Here is a 16,697-nt window from a genome sequence, read left to right as displayed (position 1 = left end):
CTTGGGAGACCCTCTAAATGGTCTCTTCCTGGAGATGTCATCTTGGGAAGGAGTTGGAGGCTATGCTAAATCACTGAGCACAGAGTAAATGCCCGGATGGACTGTGAACCTTCAATTCACCGAATGTTTATGTGAAAGAGAATTTCAACCATAAAGAGACTGTGTCAAAGCAAAATAACTTTCAATTAGAAAGAAGCCAAATTACCTTCATTGAGCAAATTTAATTTCCTTCCTATTAAGGTAGGAAATTTAGGGAAAGTACCCAAACTGGGTCATGGGGAACAGTTAGCCTCCTGGTAGATCATCTCATGGAGAACATGTGGTCTTATTCCACCCAGAATTGCCATCCCTTTGAAATAGCATTTTCAACTGACCCCAAACTGGGGCATGTGTACAAGGACCCCTAATTGTGACTAAGGATTCCATGTCATTGAATTCACTTGTGCAATCACCAAAAGCCACTCCTAAGTACCACCCAAATCTCCTCCCCTTGCTCGCCCTTGCCATATATAAATGCCTATTCAAACCAAAGCACTGGCTTTCTTGAGTGACAGGTGCTGCTCTTCAGTCACCTCACTCAGAGCCTGCTCCCCCACCCTTCCTTGGGCAGTGTACTTTCCTGCTTTCATTCACTCTCTCCCACTCTCAATAAAACTCTGCGACTGCTTTGCATTCTGTGTCAACACTCAATTCTTTATCTGGATGCTAAGAGTCTTCTGAGACCATCCACCAGTGACACCACCAGCAGAAATTTTGGGCTCATAAGACAGATCGAGTTATGAAAATGAAAAAGGAACTTTTTAAAAAAATATGTTCAAATGTTAGTGTACATGCCAAGATAGGTTTGTCCCTCTCATTGAAATGTTGATTATAACCAAATTCATTGAGTGCCACTTCATCTGATATTGTAAAAATGTTTAATGTATTGATTATGTTTGTTGCATTAGTGGTATAGATGTTTGCATATGAAACTAGAGAAATCCTGGGAATTTCTCCCTGACATGCACTATGATAGTTAAAACAGACACAGACAACTGAAGGTTATGTTAGAATACAAGATTGTTATTTGGTATTCACTACAATTGCCAAAATCAACTTGTCAAGGAAAAACAACTAAACTCCCCCAAATGTCTTGATGTTTACACATTGGATGGCCATACTACATATGTAAATTGTGGAACATGGCATACAAAACCATTATTGCTTTAAATGCCGTTATTGCTATCCCCAAAGATAAGAAGAGTTGCAAAACATAGGTAAATGTATGTTTTTGACATAGGGCAGGCATTTCTCCCCATTCCTTCCCTCCATACAAATAAGACAAATGTCTAAAAGCCTTGGCTTTAAGATTTGGAGGCAACAGGGTGCACTCCTCCTGCACCATTCATCTGATGGGTTGGAAATGTGCGTGGGTGCATGCGTGCGTGAGGGCCGGACCTGCAAAGGACTTAAGCTTTGGGGTACAGAGTGACTGTGTCGTAGCCCTCTGGGGGCCTCGTGCGGGCTCTCGCGTGGGTTTCACAGTACAGCTCCCCCTCCACGAAGAAGTAGCCCTTTTGTTTGAGGTTGAGGTTGCAGTCGGCGCACACGAAGCACTCAGGGTGCCGGTACTTATCCCGCGCCTTCACCACCGCACCACTGTTGCGAAAAAAAGAAGTTCAAGTGAGAAACAGCTGAAAGTAAGACACAAGAGAAAACGCTGAACCTAAGGAAGGGGTCATCTCTTTCACAGTCAGCAAACAACAGCCTGCAGCTATAAAACTGTGGCAGTTGTGCAACTGAGTGCACATGCTAGGAGATGGAAGGAAACCACAATAAGCCAGCCCTGCTTCTCTCTGATGCTATGTGTGGATATTTTTTAGATTCTCAAACAAGCAGTTTATCGAAAAATAGTAGGATCCTACCTCATGTCCCTTCCCCCCACCTCCCCCCTATTTCTCTCTAAGGTGGAGACATGATAAGGTAAAGACACATCCTGTAAAGGATTCTAACTTTGACCAAAGTTGTGGGTTGCATGGCTGAAACTCCCACCATGGGTCCAGCCTCTCTTCCACCATGTAGACACAATTCTCAATGGAGTGAGTTCACTGCCTCTACTGTGCAAGCAGCTTACTCCAGCTTAGGAGAAATAACTGCTTTCGGTGACATCATGAACTGTTGTAATAGTTTTGAGGTCCTCTCTGCTCTCAAACTTCCTGCCTCTCCCTCTCTCCATCTCTCCTTCCCTTCCTTGTTAGGACTAGGGATTAAACCCAGGGCCTTGTGCATGCTTGGCAAGCACTCTGACACTTGAGTCACTACCCCATCCCTTTAGTTTGTAGTTAGTTTTTGAGAAAGGGTCTCCCTAACTTTGCCTTGACTGGTCTCAAACTCTTGATCCTCCTGCTTCTGCATCCTGAGTGGCAGGGATTTTAGATGTGCACCATTGCAGTTGGCTGCTGTTTTTTCCTCCCTTCATCCTAACAAGGCTTATCCTCTAGTTCCTTCTTGAGATGCAGCCTGCATAACCAGACAGATGTTGCCTACTGAGGACAGTTGAGGCTTGAGCTCAGGAGAGGGGAGCAGAATAAGAAGTGACCACATGGGGCACATGCAATGGAGAGATTAAAATGATCATGGTCATGTGAAGATTTGAACTAGCAAGTGTGGTTATTTAAACATGAAGTGAGCCAGTCACTCACTTGGGAGGCTGAGAGTGGGAGGATCAAGATTCAAGGCTAGCCTGCGCAAATAGTTTGTGAGACCCCATCTCCAAAATAACAGAACAAAATGGACTGTAGGTGGGGCACAAGTGGCAGCACCTGCTTTATAAGCACAAAGCCTTATTGAGTTTGAAATCCTAGTCCCACATACACACAAAAAAAGAAGTCCCTTGAAATGGGAACTGACTGTATTTTTAAAATACAGCTGTGTATTTTAAGAAATTGGGTAAAGATAATGTATTTTAACTAACAACCTGATGACCCCTGAACTTTTGCCCTTGTATTATTCATTAACAAAGGAAGGGCTTTTTAAAGTGAAATTGTGACTCTTGGAAATTATTTTCATAAACACATTTGGAGCAATTTTTTTCATAATAGTATTTCTGAAAGTAAAGTCAATAGTGCTGATTTATGTTTTATGCCAATTTGGTGTTACAGCTAAGGAATGATCAAATGTGCTAAGTACTATGGACGTTATATTTCAAGTTGATGAATAGAAATTTTAGTTCTCATTATTGCTTTTTCTACGTAAAGTTAAAATGGAAAACTGCCAGCAAGATTTATGGGGAATTCCCAAGTTAAAATGAGACCTACACAATGCCACTCCCACACTTGTCACAGAGTGGCATCCTCTGGGCGCCACCAGCACCACTGTGAACTTTAGTAACTGGAGCCCTCACACTTCGAGTTCCAGCAGGACGGTCATCTGAAAAACAAAGTGTTTCCATTTAGGGCAAGGAACAGCTGGCCCCTGTTTGTACTTCCCTGCTATTTTAATGGGTGCACTTTAACCCGAGGAATTCTTAGGTTCCATCCGCACTCATTTCCAAGGAGCAGGACAGATCAGAGCAGAAGGGATTTAGTCTGCAACAGAGCCTTTCAAAACAGAATAGTTACACAGTTGTGTTATTGGAGGGATCTGTCACACATGCACAAAAGAGCAGGGGTAACTTTCTTTTTCTTTCTTGTGGAAAAATACTTAATATAAAATTTACTATTTTAATCACTTTTATATGCAACTCAGTGGCCTTAAGTACATCCTCAGTGTTGTACCCCCACCATCCATATCCTTTTCCAGAATTCTCTTCATCCCCAGACAGAAACTCTGTACCCACTGAACATTTGAGTGACTCTGTTCCTTCCTCCTCATAGCCCCTGACAACCTTTATTCTACTTTGTCACTAAGAACTTGTCTGTTCTAGATGTCTCATTTAAGTAGAATCAGATAATATTTATCCTTTGCATTTGATTTCTTTCATTTAGCATGTTTTCAAGGTTCATCATATTGCAGCATGTATCAGAATTTTATTCCATTTTAATGCCAAATAATTTTCTATCATAAATACATACCACATTTTGTTTATCCACTCACCTGTTGTGGACATTTGAGATTTTTCCCACCTTTTGGCTCTTTTGAATAATGTGACCATTGGTGTGTGAGTATCTACTTGAGTTCCTGGGGTGTATACAGGAGTGGAATTGCCAGTTCATCTGTTAATTCTGTTTAGCTTTTTGAAGAACAACCATTTTATTTTCCATTATGGCTGTACCATTTTACATCAGCAGCAGCAATGCACAAAGGTTCCCCTCATCTTCACCAGTACTTATTTCCTTTTTTTTTTTTTTGCTAGTACTCATCTTAATGGGACATTTTGCTTTTTTGTGTGGGGTGCAAAAGCACAAGTTAAAGCCAGAGGACAGAAGGAGTGGGTTAGAGGCTCAGCTCTTGCATTTATTGGTTCTGTGACCTTGTACAAGTCCAACCTCCCAGTGCCTCAGTTTCTCATTAAATAAGGCAAATAAAAGCTCCTACCTCACTGTTATTGTGAAGATTAAGTGATAATGTATGCAAGGTACTTTGCATACAATGCAGAGCATAGTAAGGATGCATTATGATTTTTTTTAACTTCCATGTTGTTAACAGCCTAAAATGTGGGGGAAACTGAGTTTTACCATATCTATTTAAAATTGGATCTGATGATTCCTAATCTGATGACCATGGATGGAATTTGTCTTTGATGGCTTTTATGACTGGTTTAATTTCATGGATATTTGGACATGTCCTGAAAACTCTTTCCCTGAACAAGGCCCACACAAATCCTTTTAAGCAAAATTTCACTTGATTGTGAATAAAACCAACATCTAGACTTGCATCCCAGTGTATTGCTCTACTCTGCTTCCCCCACACTTTCAGTGGTTTCTATCAATAATGGTTCAGCAGATGTTAATGGCTGCTCACCAGGGCCATCGTTCACTAATTCCTGGAGTACTCTGAAGGAGCCAGACTGGCGAGGCTGAGTAGGTTCATCACGATTGTCATGGAGCATTCGGTACACATCCGACTGGGGGGGCACGGAGGCTGTGGGTTCACTGAAACACAAGTCAAACAAGTGAAGCATTGTCAGGAGGACTGTGAGGCAACAGACATCAAAAAGCAGTCACCACTCTGTTTACCACTGAACAGGGCTTCACTTTCAAGTAAATTAAACCTCAATTATAATTAGAAATGCAGTATGAATTCCCATGGGTTGCCTTAAAATGTCACTGAGCGATAAAACTGGGAGTCACCTTAACACTTCTCCATTTGGCAAAACTCTTTGGAGGAAAATGAAGGGTGACTATTAGGAAATGTTAACTGAAGAAAGCACATGTTGTGAGTGATGGATATATCATTATAAAAGTGAACAGAATTGCTTTTTCTCTAAAATATGACAACATAATAGTTCATTTCTACATCTGATAAATTCATTACCTTATACTTTAAAATAGCTACAACTCATTTACAATAATGGCAGCAGTTTTATTTTAATGTGGTTTTACAAATATATTCATGATGAATAATTTTTTAAAATGCCATTTTCAGGCATTAAATACTTTATTACTTATGCCTCTTAACTGCATTGCCTAGAAAAGATAGTTGTTATCCACACATATTTTAATTTACCTATATTATATTTGAAAATAATCACCTTATATATAAGAAATTCTTCGCAAAATGACTGATATATTAATTCAATGTATTCATCCTAAAATATCTGAAATATTGTTACATAGTACCCTTAATCATCACAATAATTTATAAAAAGTGATTTTGCAATATTGAAAGAAGTAAGAAGATTTTATTCTATCATAAATCTTTTTAATTGAAAAAATTTGGTGGCAAAACTACTTGGAACAAATATTCCTAATAAAGAAGAAATTAGTCAAAATAAAGACCTGAGATATTTACTTATAAAACTTAATGCAAAGGAAATATTTTAAATGGAGAAATAGTTTACCCCTCTACACAGTAACATTAGAGAGAAGTGACATTATCTCATACAAATCCTCTGATTCTCCCACCCCTTTCCTGGTTTTTGACCCCCAAAGACAGATGTAGGTACTAGATTGTAAACCACTTTTCAGAAGTACCAAATCAGACATTTGTAAAGTCCACTGTAGCTTTCAAAAGACATAAACATTAGGTTCTTACATGATTTCATTTCATTGCTATCAGCCACATTTTCTCCTTAGATAATTCCTCAAATCACCTTTATTATCAGGCTTAGATACTTGCAATAAACCCAAGATAGTTTTTCTTCAAAGCTTTTTACATAGCTTTCTTTCCATTAAGACAATGTTAAAAGACACCATTAAAGTTGACATTGCCCATGTGTTTAGTTAATATTCCCATGGTTCAAAAAGATTCATATTACCTCATTGAGGGTGTTTCCCCTAGAGCTGTTGAAACCTGACCCTGAAGTGTTTCCATAATATTGTCATCTGAGTACAACTGCATAGGTGTATTAAACTGAGCATGTACAATCTTCACCCCAGGAAGTTCCATTTCCAGGGGAATGTTAGGGGCCATCTTAGCAGCAACTTTCAAGTCACCTGGGCAAATCGTACTAAGAGTACTGACAGAAGAAGGGGTGCTACGTCCACTGCCACAGTCAATACCGGAGGGAGTACTGCATCCACTGTGTTAATCACCACGTTAACAGAGATGACACAAGGAACCAGAAGAACACAGAGAACAAGTGCAGATTGGTTAAAAGGAATTGAAGATAAGAAGTGAGAGGTGAATTATATAATACTAAAACACTGGCTAGAATTTACTTTAAAAGAAGACAATGTTGAAAAACTCACAATTGAAGAAAGTTTAAGAAACTGAAAGATGCAGGTGATATTACATTTGTTGGCTCTGTTCTACTTGGTGATTTGTAAGTTGAGGGCTAATGAAGAAAGAATTGTATGTAATGTAGAAAAGACACTGCTATCTTCTCTTTTTAAAAGTAGGCCACACAATTTTATACCTGACAGTATCACCGATGAGTGATGGACATCCTTTCATATTTTTGAGTTCCAACATTCAAAATTAAAATACTAAAATATTAATGAATAATCCTTCATAATCAAAGATTTAGTCTAAACATTTCAAAATAGACAGTATGTTTTAGTAATTTAGTTGAACTTTAATTGAATAGTAATTGGAAACTTGTAGGTTCTAAGATAAAAATTATGCTTTAAGGCTATTTTATAAATATTTTATTGCTACTATTTCAATATTTTATAATTTTATAACTTTGTGAAACTGTTCTATAGCTTAGTACAAGATCCAGAAATAGCCAATAAATGCTTGTCACCTTGCAGTTAATGATTAGAAGACAAATTAAGTTTGTTTTAGACTTTGGATGCTACCCTAAGGCTAAGATATATTTCTTTTATGCATAGGTATTTCATATAAAATTTTGGAAGCATGCATATATTTCCATGCATATTTCTCATTTCCTTTAAAAGACAAACTATATGGATTTATTATTAAAACACCACAAGGATCATTCATGCAAATTTAAGAATTAGGGAGATTTCATACACTTTGTGAAACTGAAGGCCAGTCACAAGTGAACATTTTCCTGCATGCATTTTATTTATTTATGAAGTTTTGACACTGAGAACTGAACCCATGGCCTCATACATGCTAAGCACACACTTTACCACTGAGCTACACACTCAGCCCTCTACATGCATGTGAATGGAATATACTAAATTATTTTTAAAAGTCATTTAAGACAAAGTAAAGTATTAGTATTAATGTAAATCTCTATCATGTCTGCCATGATAGAGATGCTGTCAACTTAAGACTTACATGGTATGTTTGACTCAGAGTCTCAGCTCTCATGTATGGCTCCCAACACTAGGGCATTACTTTTTAGGACCACTAATGTTAATATCAGTTCCAGATAGAATAGCAAAACTTAAAAGGATATTGGCAATTATTTTTAATTTTATCACTTTTGCAGCCTGATTAGTCTGAACAACTCTTATCACTAATGATTTTTTTAAAAAAAATTTATTTATTTATTTATTTATTTTTGTGGTACTGTGTATTGAATCCAGGACCTTGCTCATGCTTGGCAAATGCTCTCTCTCTTGAGCCAGGCCTCCAGTCCTTGTTGTTTTTGTATTTGTTTCTAAGATAAGGTCCTGATAACTTTTCCTGGGCTGGCCTTGATCCTCAATCCTTTGATCTGTCTGTTTCTGAAGTAGTTGGGATTACAGGTATGCACCACAATGCCCAGCTCACAAAATAAATAAAAGTTTGTATCTTGTATTATCCAACTGAACTACCTATACAGTCAAAATAGTAGGCTTGCTCCTTTACTTGTTGGCTATTCAGAATCTGTTTAAAACTTAGTCCATACACTGGTTGGATCACATATCAAAATTGCAAGTGGCCTTATTTGCCATTTTCATAGGCTCAACACTTGTTCCTGAAATTGAATTTAGCTGATAAAAGAAAAGAAGTAAATTTTCAGTGGCAGAGCAGTTTAGTTTGGATCATATTGATTTGACCTAACTGTAATGAAAGTCATGAAATTGTAGGTTAGGAATTTGTAACACTGAGTTAAATCTTGAGAGTCTTTGGGCTCTACACAGTTAACCTATTTAGCAAGCATTTAGAACTTCTCCTGACCCGCTGTGTGCCAGGCTCAGTTCTGGATTCAGGATAAACCTACCACCAATTGAAACTTATACATATGTATGATTTTGTTGTTTTAATTAATAACCATTTTTATTAGTGTTCTTGTGTAATCAACATGTGTGAACATGCAATTTTAGTTAAGCAAGGATTGTGTCTTCTATTTCCTACTTTCTTTGTCATATCACTTACAGTCCTATGTCTGTTAAATGGACAAGAAATGAACCCATGGCCAATAGAATGACCTTTTGTAAATTTCTGGGACAATGTTAAAATATCTCTTGAATTGTGACCTTAAATAAAGCAGTTCTCATGGACTCCATACACTGTGGCAATCCTTATGGGATACCACCACTTATTCCTGTTGACTGGGAATTGCAGGTGCTTGTGAGATCTCCTGACGTGGGCTGAGTGATGTGGTAAGACCACCTGGAAGACTGGCGATGCCCTCAACTACTTCACACCCAAGTGAGTCATTTGACAGAGAGATAATTCCTCTGGGAGTGTGTACAGACTTGGGGAATTCTTCTGGACACAACTTGTCCAAAAACCACTCACAAAGACTTCAGCATTTGGATCTATCAAATACTGTGTATGTATTTTTAGCTATAGCTTTGGCTTTAAAATTTTATGCATTTGCATATAAAAACACTGGTGTTTTAAAATGATTCAGCTATGATGAAGTAATTAAAGGAACCAGAGCTAGAAGTAAAACTCCAGAGAAACTGACATATTACAAATTTAGCATGTTCACTTTGCTTCTGATTAAATGAGTTGTTCAAGTAGGAACTTGGTACATCACCTCTCAAAATTAACCTTGATGAGAAAACTGTTGGAAGAGAATTCAAAGTTCAGAAGTTAGAGCAAATGGTGAGGGGGCACAGGAGGAAAGGAAGGATGGGACAGGCATCCTTACAATTCTTTAAGATTTGTGCACTGGCACCTGTTTTTTAAGCAAATCTTCTCATTCCTGTTCCTCTCCTCTCCCCTTCTAAATTTAGCTTTAGTAACATCAAAAGAGAAAAGAGAAACTTATGAATGGCCTGTCCTTATCACCATGTTAAAATTAAAAAGAAAAAAACGAAAGAAAGGATGAGATACCTAGGTCTCTCTGACTTTCTCTATACTTTTATAAAATTAAATGTGTTATAGGTCTTTAGTAAAGGATATACGATCATTTTATTTAAGCTTCCTGGGGTCAATGTAGCTGGAGTTAGTGGACTTAGAGTAATGCTAACCTCAAAAGAATGTAAGCATGTTGATTATACTATGCTTCTTTGGAAGTTGTATATATATATATTCCACAGTAAAATAGCATTTTAACTTTTAATACAGGGTTGCTACATTATTGACGGTGGGATGGTGTAGGGAAGCTATTGAAAGTAGAGAACCAGGGAAAAGCTGCAGAGGGAAGCTGAACAAGGAAATAAACACATAGAAGTCAAAAAGTATGGGCAGAGTAGCAAGGGGAAGGAGACAGAAGAGCTCCAGATTCTTCTTGCCACACACTCAGCTAATACGGTTGTGTACTCTTAGGATTTTATCCCTTTATCAAATGTGCATTGCTGAGCATTTATTTTTGTGCTCCAGCCTCATTTCTAGGTGCAAGGGATGTAATGTCGAGCCAGTGAGTCAAGGCCCCAGCAGATAAAAAGCTCACAAGGCAGGGAGGAAGATCATATGGTAGTCATCACCTTCTCAGTATATTCCTCCCGCGCCTCCACTCCAGTACTGATACCACAAGAACTGTCTGGTGACATTTTGAGAGAATCTTCTGGAATGGCCTCTAGCTTATTGAAAGATCTGCACTTGGAAGTCATGTACCAAGTAATGACTCACCACCCACACAGGAGTCATAAGCTCTTCAGGGGTGGGAGAGTCTCACAGATATGAAAATGGGCCAGGTGGCATGCACTTGACAGTGATACTCATTTTGATAAGCTGGTGAGTAGATGTCTCATTTAAAGCACTTAAATAAAATTCTTTCTTTTTTGAGTTACAGGAGGGTTAATGAATGAATCATGAAATGAATTGTAAGAGCCACCAGTATAACACTTGAGGAAAATCACTATTCAGTGTTCCTAACCCAGTAGGATCAATCTATTCTAATCACCAACTTCCTTCCTCTGGGCTGACTAACTTAGGTTAGAGCAATGGGTTTGAGGTTTCTTTTCCCTTAGATTGATGTTCAATTTCTAGAGAAGATACTTGAAAAGGATCATCTAGCTATGGTCAATTTCTCTGAAGATAGACAAGAATTTAGATCTTGGGTAGTGTTACTCCAATTTGTTTTGGAAAATGTATCATCTATGAGAGTCGCTCCATTCTTCCACCCCTACTTTATACTTGTTTTTTGCCCAAGTAGAAGAATGACTTTTTAAGGGACTCTTTTTTTTTTTGATTAGGCAAGTGCTCTGCCACTTGAGCCATACCCCCAGTTTTTTCACTTTTAGTTTGCTTTTCAGATATGGTCTTGTACTTACTTTGACTGAACTGACCTCAGACTTTAGTCCTCCTACCTCCACATCCCAAGTAGCTGGGATTATAAGTCTGAGCCACCATGCCTGGCCCTAAAAATTTATTCTTTATGGAAGGGCTACAGTTAGTGAGGTTTGTAAGGTGCAATGAGAAGCAGGTACTGAGGTGGGATGACCAGAGTCTGTCAAAGGTACAAAGCTACCCCAGCTTTCCCATGTGTGCCAGTCAGCTTCCTTAGGTCTGACTGGTTTCCATTTTTGTCCCTGCTGGCTGGGCTTTCCTGACCAGGGACAAGAATGCCTATCTGACTCATAGGTCACTGTGTTCTGGATGGGATCCCCAGAGCCACAGGGGCACTAGTTATAAATACACATGGTGGCCGCATAAAATTTCACAGCTCTGTTATCCTGTCAATATTTACTCTCAGAAATGGACACTGTTTGGATACTCTTCTCTGCTAGGTGTGTGTGTTTCTTTTTGCTTTTGAAATGAGTTCCACGATGAGAAAAGTCACTCCAAACATCTAAAAGCTGTTACTTTTGGGGTGATTAGTAAGAATGGATTAAAGAAGCATGCACATCAAACTTCACAATCTCAGAGTTTATGACCTGCTTCGGCCTGGGATTATGAAAGGTTTGGGCCGAATATTGTGCTTGTGTTCAAAGTAGTTCACATCCTGTAAAAACAAAGGGTTAAAAAAGTCCCTCAGTGGAAGATATCTTTTCGGTCAGATTAAATGAATGATAATTGTACAGAGAGGATTACTGACCACCAAATATTAATATGACTAAGAAATGTGTTGATGAAACCAGAGGAATTTCTTCTTTTTAACCGTCTTTTCACTACATGGTTAGGACCTGGCTGATTCCGCTCCAGAACAATTCAAACCATGTCCTAATGTTTGTTTTTAAAGCAAAACACCTGACAGTGCCTTTAGAAAAGCAAAAAGAAAACAGCAAGAGCTGGACTTTGGAAAGGAATGGAAACCATATCACCACTGTTAAGAGCACCAGGAGGAGATCTGAGAATCCAATACTTACTTTTGAGGTGAGCTAGGAATGAGACCCCGCAGCTGTCCGTGAAGTGCATCTTGGATATTGCTAGTTGAATAGAGCCCAATTGGTGAGTTATAGGACGCACTCACTACCTGTCTTTTGTCATCAATGTTTGCTGCGGCAACAAAAGGTTGGGCCCTTCTGTTGTGCGTGGTCCCAATGGGTTTGAATTCCTGTACATGGCAGACAAAATACTCAGCCACACAATGTACAACAAAGCAGTTAGTGAGCAAAACGAACAGCATTGCTGTTGTTAATAAACGCAGCTTTACCTGCAACGAAATGAACAGCAAGCTAAGGCAAGGGGAGGGACAAATCTTCCTACCATTTCTCTGAAATTTACATGTGCCATATTCAGCTACCAAATGTTGTCATGCAGAGGTATTGACCTTATTTAAAATATTATAAGATAGTTCAAAAATCGGATGTTGTTCTGCTTCCTGCTGACTTTATCTACTACTTTCAAGAAATTCTAACAACTCATTTGAGTACTCAAACTTTGTGTCAGAAATAAGATTTTTGGTTTAGAAAAATTATTACATTTAACATTTGCTCAAGTAGAAATCACTTATGCTTTCTATTCTGTTAATAGCTTTTAAATTTCCTTTGGTGGTGGTGCTGGGGATGGAACTCGGTTTCACGCATATGAGGCAAGCTTGCTACCATAGTATCTTAATTAATTTCCTCCATTTTAAGAGGGGAAAATAAAATAGTCAGAAGGGAATGAGCACTATGAATAACTATTCTGAATCATTTTAACTGTGCTAGGCAAAAATTCTGTTTTAAAAGTATCTATAACAAAAAACAAATTGATAATTGAATTAAACTATATACTTTAAAAAAACCAATAAGAATGAAAAGCCTTCTTATGAAAGCAGAAGTGACCTATATTAAAATCACCAACATTTATTGTGATGATTTCATGTTTAAAAAGCTCTCAGTGTTTACTCTAATTACAGATAGACTAATGTCAATAAGTCAGAAACAGTATATGTGATTCAAAGGAGGTTTTTACTTTATCACTTGGAGAATAGGACCACACAGTAGAGTCCTAAATCCTGAGTTTGAAATATACCTGAATAATATGAAACCCTATATTATTATCTTTAAATGTAAGAATAGTGTTTTCTAGTTTTGGATAAATGCATAATTTTGTAAAGCTATTAATTTGTGTGTGTGTTCTAGAAAGCAGAAGAAACCAAAAGGGGAATACTAAAATACATGTGATCCGATTCTCTTCCCAAACCTTTCTATATGGCACCAATAGTAAGATTAATCTTTGTAAACAGCATTTTCACCTACACATTCACATCAACCTCATTCACTTTTGTGAATGTGCCACCAGTGTTGAACACAGATTTGAAATAGTACAGACATGAATAAATACTGGAGATATTACTGAAAAGATCATTTTCATTAAAAATTATCATAATGTAACATTGGGTTGACATTACTTTTTCTTCTTGTCATTATATATGAGCAAATTCTGGGATAATGTGCTTCTATCGGAGAAGAAGGAGAAGGAGGAAAAGAAGGAGAAAAAGGAGGAGAAGAGCAAAAAGGAGAAAAAGAGGGAAAAGAAGAAGGAGGAATAAGAGGGAGGAGAAGAAGGAGAAGAAGGAAGAGGAGAAAAATAATAAAGAAAAGTGGCCACTTTCTTAGAGGTGGAACTTAAGTTTTTCATAGTTCCTTATGCCTGAGAACATAAGCAATTTCCTGCAGGGATCCATGCTGCAAAATGCTTTCTTTGATTTTCCTGAGCACTGGTCCTCACACACACTTTCTCTTTCCCCAGCTAGGTCTTCTGACTATGTTTTGAAAATCAGGTTATGCCAGGGCAAATGGGATGGTGCTTCAAATACTAGCCTATCTAGTCTTCTTCCAACTGCCCAAATCTCATGATACTGGTGAATCTGTGATGTGGTAAAGAATAGCTTTTTTCTCATCAACCTGGGACAGCATAGTTACCTGTCCCGAGGCTGAAAAGAACACTTGAGTTGAATATAATTTTAGCCAATGATTCTATAGTGTGATTGAATTTTTTTCCCTTACAGGAATGGCTCACTGCCAAGGAGTTGGCTGGGGGACATGACTTGTTGTTGCCATTAGGGAGCAGAATGAGTGAAACAACCAAATGTATCTTTAGAAATGCTCCAGCTCTGAATCCTAGAACATGTGAACATGTGTATGGCGAAACATTTTCATACTGGTACAATCCTACTGTTTTATCTGACTTAATAATGAAATTAGATTGGCTCTATTTTGTGATTAATCACTATTATTAGCCAATAGCATGAAAAAAGTGAACCGGAAATAATTGTAAATAAAGCAATGGTCACAATTCAAGACTCTAACTCTTTTCGATAGTAAAGAAGACAGAAGGCTAATTGCCTAATTTAGTTTTGGCAGATTGTACATTTTTCAGGCTAATTAAAAACTGAGTCAAGCAGCAATGAACCACTCAAGGTCTGTGGCACTTAGCCTTTAAAAAAAAAGTATGATGTGCCTTAAAAAATCTTGGTAAATAGAATTCAATTTACAATAATTAGTTAACATAACATGACAGTTTTCTAGGGAAAAAATTTCTACCCTTATTTTTTCTTAGCCTTAAAATGATGAATAAACATGGATGGCGATGGTGCTGTAAATTAGGCAACTTCTCTAAGAAGACTTGTACATTAATAATATCTAGTAGGACTTATAAATAGCAGCACATAAGTTAATCAGCTCCAAGCTTTGCCATCTTCAGATTTGGTTATATGTAGTACTAAGGTCACAAATGCGTAATTTTTAAAAGAAAAATTCCCCTATGTTTTACTCAGATCATAACAGAAAGTCTTTCTAATGCAGGCTTAAAACATTTTTATCTAGGCTTTGCAAAGCATTCATTTATTGGCTTCTAGAGTCATTCTGAAATGCACAATGAAGTGTATACACCAAAGGAAAGCAAGGAACGGGTTAGGCTCTGAGAGGTAGCATGCTAGCCACGTCTTTCATCTCTGTATGGTAAAATGGAATCAAAAGATGACCAAATAGAACTTTCTAATTCCACTTTAATGCCTTTTTACTTTTCTTAGGAAATCCCACACAACAGAAGAAAAAGACAGTAAAAAGAATTATATAGTATTTAACATAGTCCAGCTCTTGTGTTTAGTCTACATAGACAAAATCACCAAATAATTCTTCTCTCTTGGGAATTCTTATCTCCTGGGAATTAATAATCATTCAAATTAATTAGCAATCTAAGAATATTGTTTTTAAATGTCAGGAGCTCATATTAAGGAATAGTATTTTGAATTAATGAAATGCTAGGGCAGCCAGAGTGAAAGTTAAGTAACTTGACCGAGCTTTGTTGACACTGGGAGAATGTGGCTCTTGACAGAGCCCTTGAAATCACCTCGGCAATAACACTCAAAGACAGTTCACCTTCAATTTCTTACTTGAAGAAATAATGATTAAGAAATAATGATTAAGGTCATTATCAATGCCATCTGAAACAGTATATTTGATTTATACAGTTTGTTTTTTATTTCCACTGTTTATAATTTTTTATATGAAATAGTGGGGAAAATAAGAGACAGTATTAAGCATTTATTTGATCAAGGCACAATGAATAATTATACTTCATCATGTTTGAACCAGTCACCCTTCAAATGAAAAATAAAGTCACCCTTAAAATCATCTTTTTCTCCTGTGATCTGTTTCAAGTGTTTCCCATATCTCACTGAGAAAAAGTTTGGAAAAATAGTGATTATGAAAGCTTATTCTGCTTAGGTTGCCTTCCAGTTATGAAAACATTGTAGATTAAAGTTAATTTTATGAAAATAAACTGTGTTGCACATGTAGGTACATCTTTACTGTAAAATTTTCTATGGCAAGGATAGAAATGGAGATAGCTTTCTTTATGCTTAGGGAAGAACCATTTTTTATTTCTGAAAAGCATCTTTCCTACTGTGATAGGCACATTATACTTTTGAGTCATTCAATTGACATTAAACAAAGCGAGGGTAACACTTTACTTGAGAATGTAAGCTTTGAAGAAGGACTAGCACACATCTTTAGAGCAGTCCTTTGCTTATAAAAATGCTTAAGTCTATTCATAGACTGTCAGTATTACATGGAAGGAATTTAGACAGTTGGTAAGAATTGAGCCAAGCCACTTCTAATGTCATTTTTAAGCCTAAGATTCAAGTTTAAGTTTATAAAAAACAAAATTTAACTATTTAGTGATAGCATGGAAAAATAAAAAATTCTAGACATTAAAATTTATTATCAGTGAATTGCTATAACCATGTATGAGAAAGTCCCCAATCCAAAACTGATGGATAGGGAACTCCCTCCAAAATATATTTAGATATAGATTTTTAAAAACTATATACTTATTAAATATTTACTAAAATATTTTAAAGTATAAAAATTATTTTAAAGTATATACATTTTATTATTTGTGGTTGGGCTTAGATGGTAGAATGCAGTGTTTCTCTTTTAATGAATAGATTT

The 16,697-nt window shown here is 37.1% G+C and overlaps 1 protein-coding gene across 3 annotated transcripts in view; it reads right to left on the bottom strand.

The window, feature by feature from the left end:
* Positions 1–1,041: 1,041 nt before the first annotated feature.
* Pdlim3 (PDZ and LIM domain 3) overlaps positions 1,042–16,697 on the bottom strand; it is a 29,989-nt gene continuing 14,333 nt past the window's right edge. Inside the window, exons 4-8 of one of the 3 annotated variants that reach the window (XM_020177857.2) lie at positions 11,751–11,818; positions 6,398–6,661; positions 4,942–5,072; positions 3,297–3,408; positions 1,042–1,638 (exon numbers count right to left, since the gene is read on the bottom strand). In XM_020177857.2, the coding sequence (XP_020033446.1) occupies positions 1,449–1,638; positions 3,297–3,408; positions 4,942–5,072; positions 6,398–6,661; positions 11,751–11,818 (765 nt within the window). In that variant the 3' untranslated portion in view covers positions 1,042–1,448. Of the gene's footprint in view, positions 1,639–3,296; positions 3,409–4,941; positions 5,073–6,397; positions 6,662–11,750; positions 11,819–12,182; positions 12,371–16,697 lie in introns of all 3 variants that reach the window. The other 2 variants (XM_020177858.2, XM_074054840.1) reach the window with 2 other exon arrangements.

The sequence above is a fragment of the Castor canadensis genome, chromosome 14 (genome assembly GCF_047511655.1).
Source record: "Castor canadensis chromosome 14, mCasCan1.hap1v2, whole genome shotgun sequence".
NCBI classification, from domain to species: domain Eukaryota; kingdom Metazoa; phylum Chordata; class Mammalia; order Rodentia; family Castoridae; genus Castor; species Castor canadensis.
The sequence above is the reverse complement of the archived record's forward strand: the minus strand, read 5'-3'. Positions and strand labels throughout refer to the sequence as shown.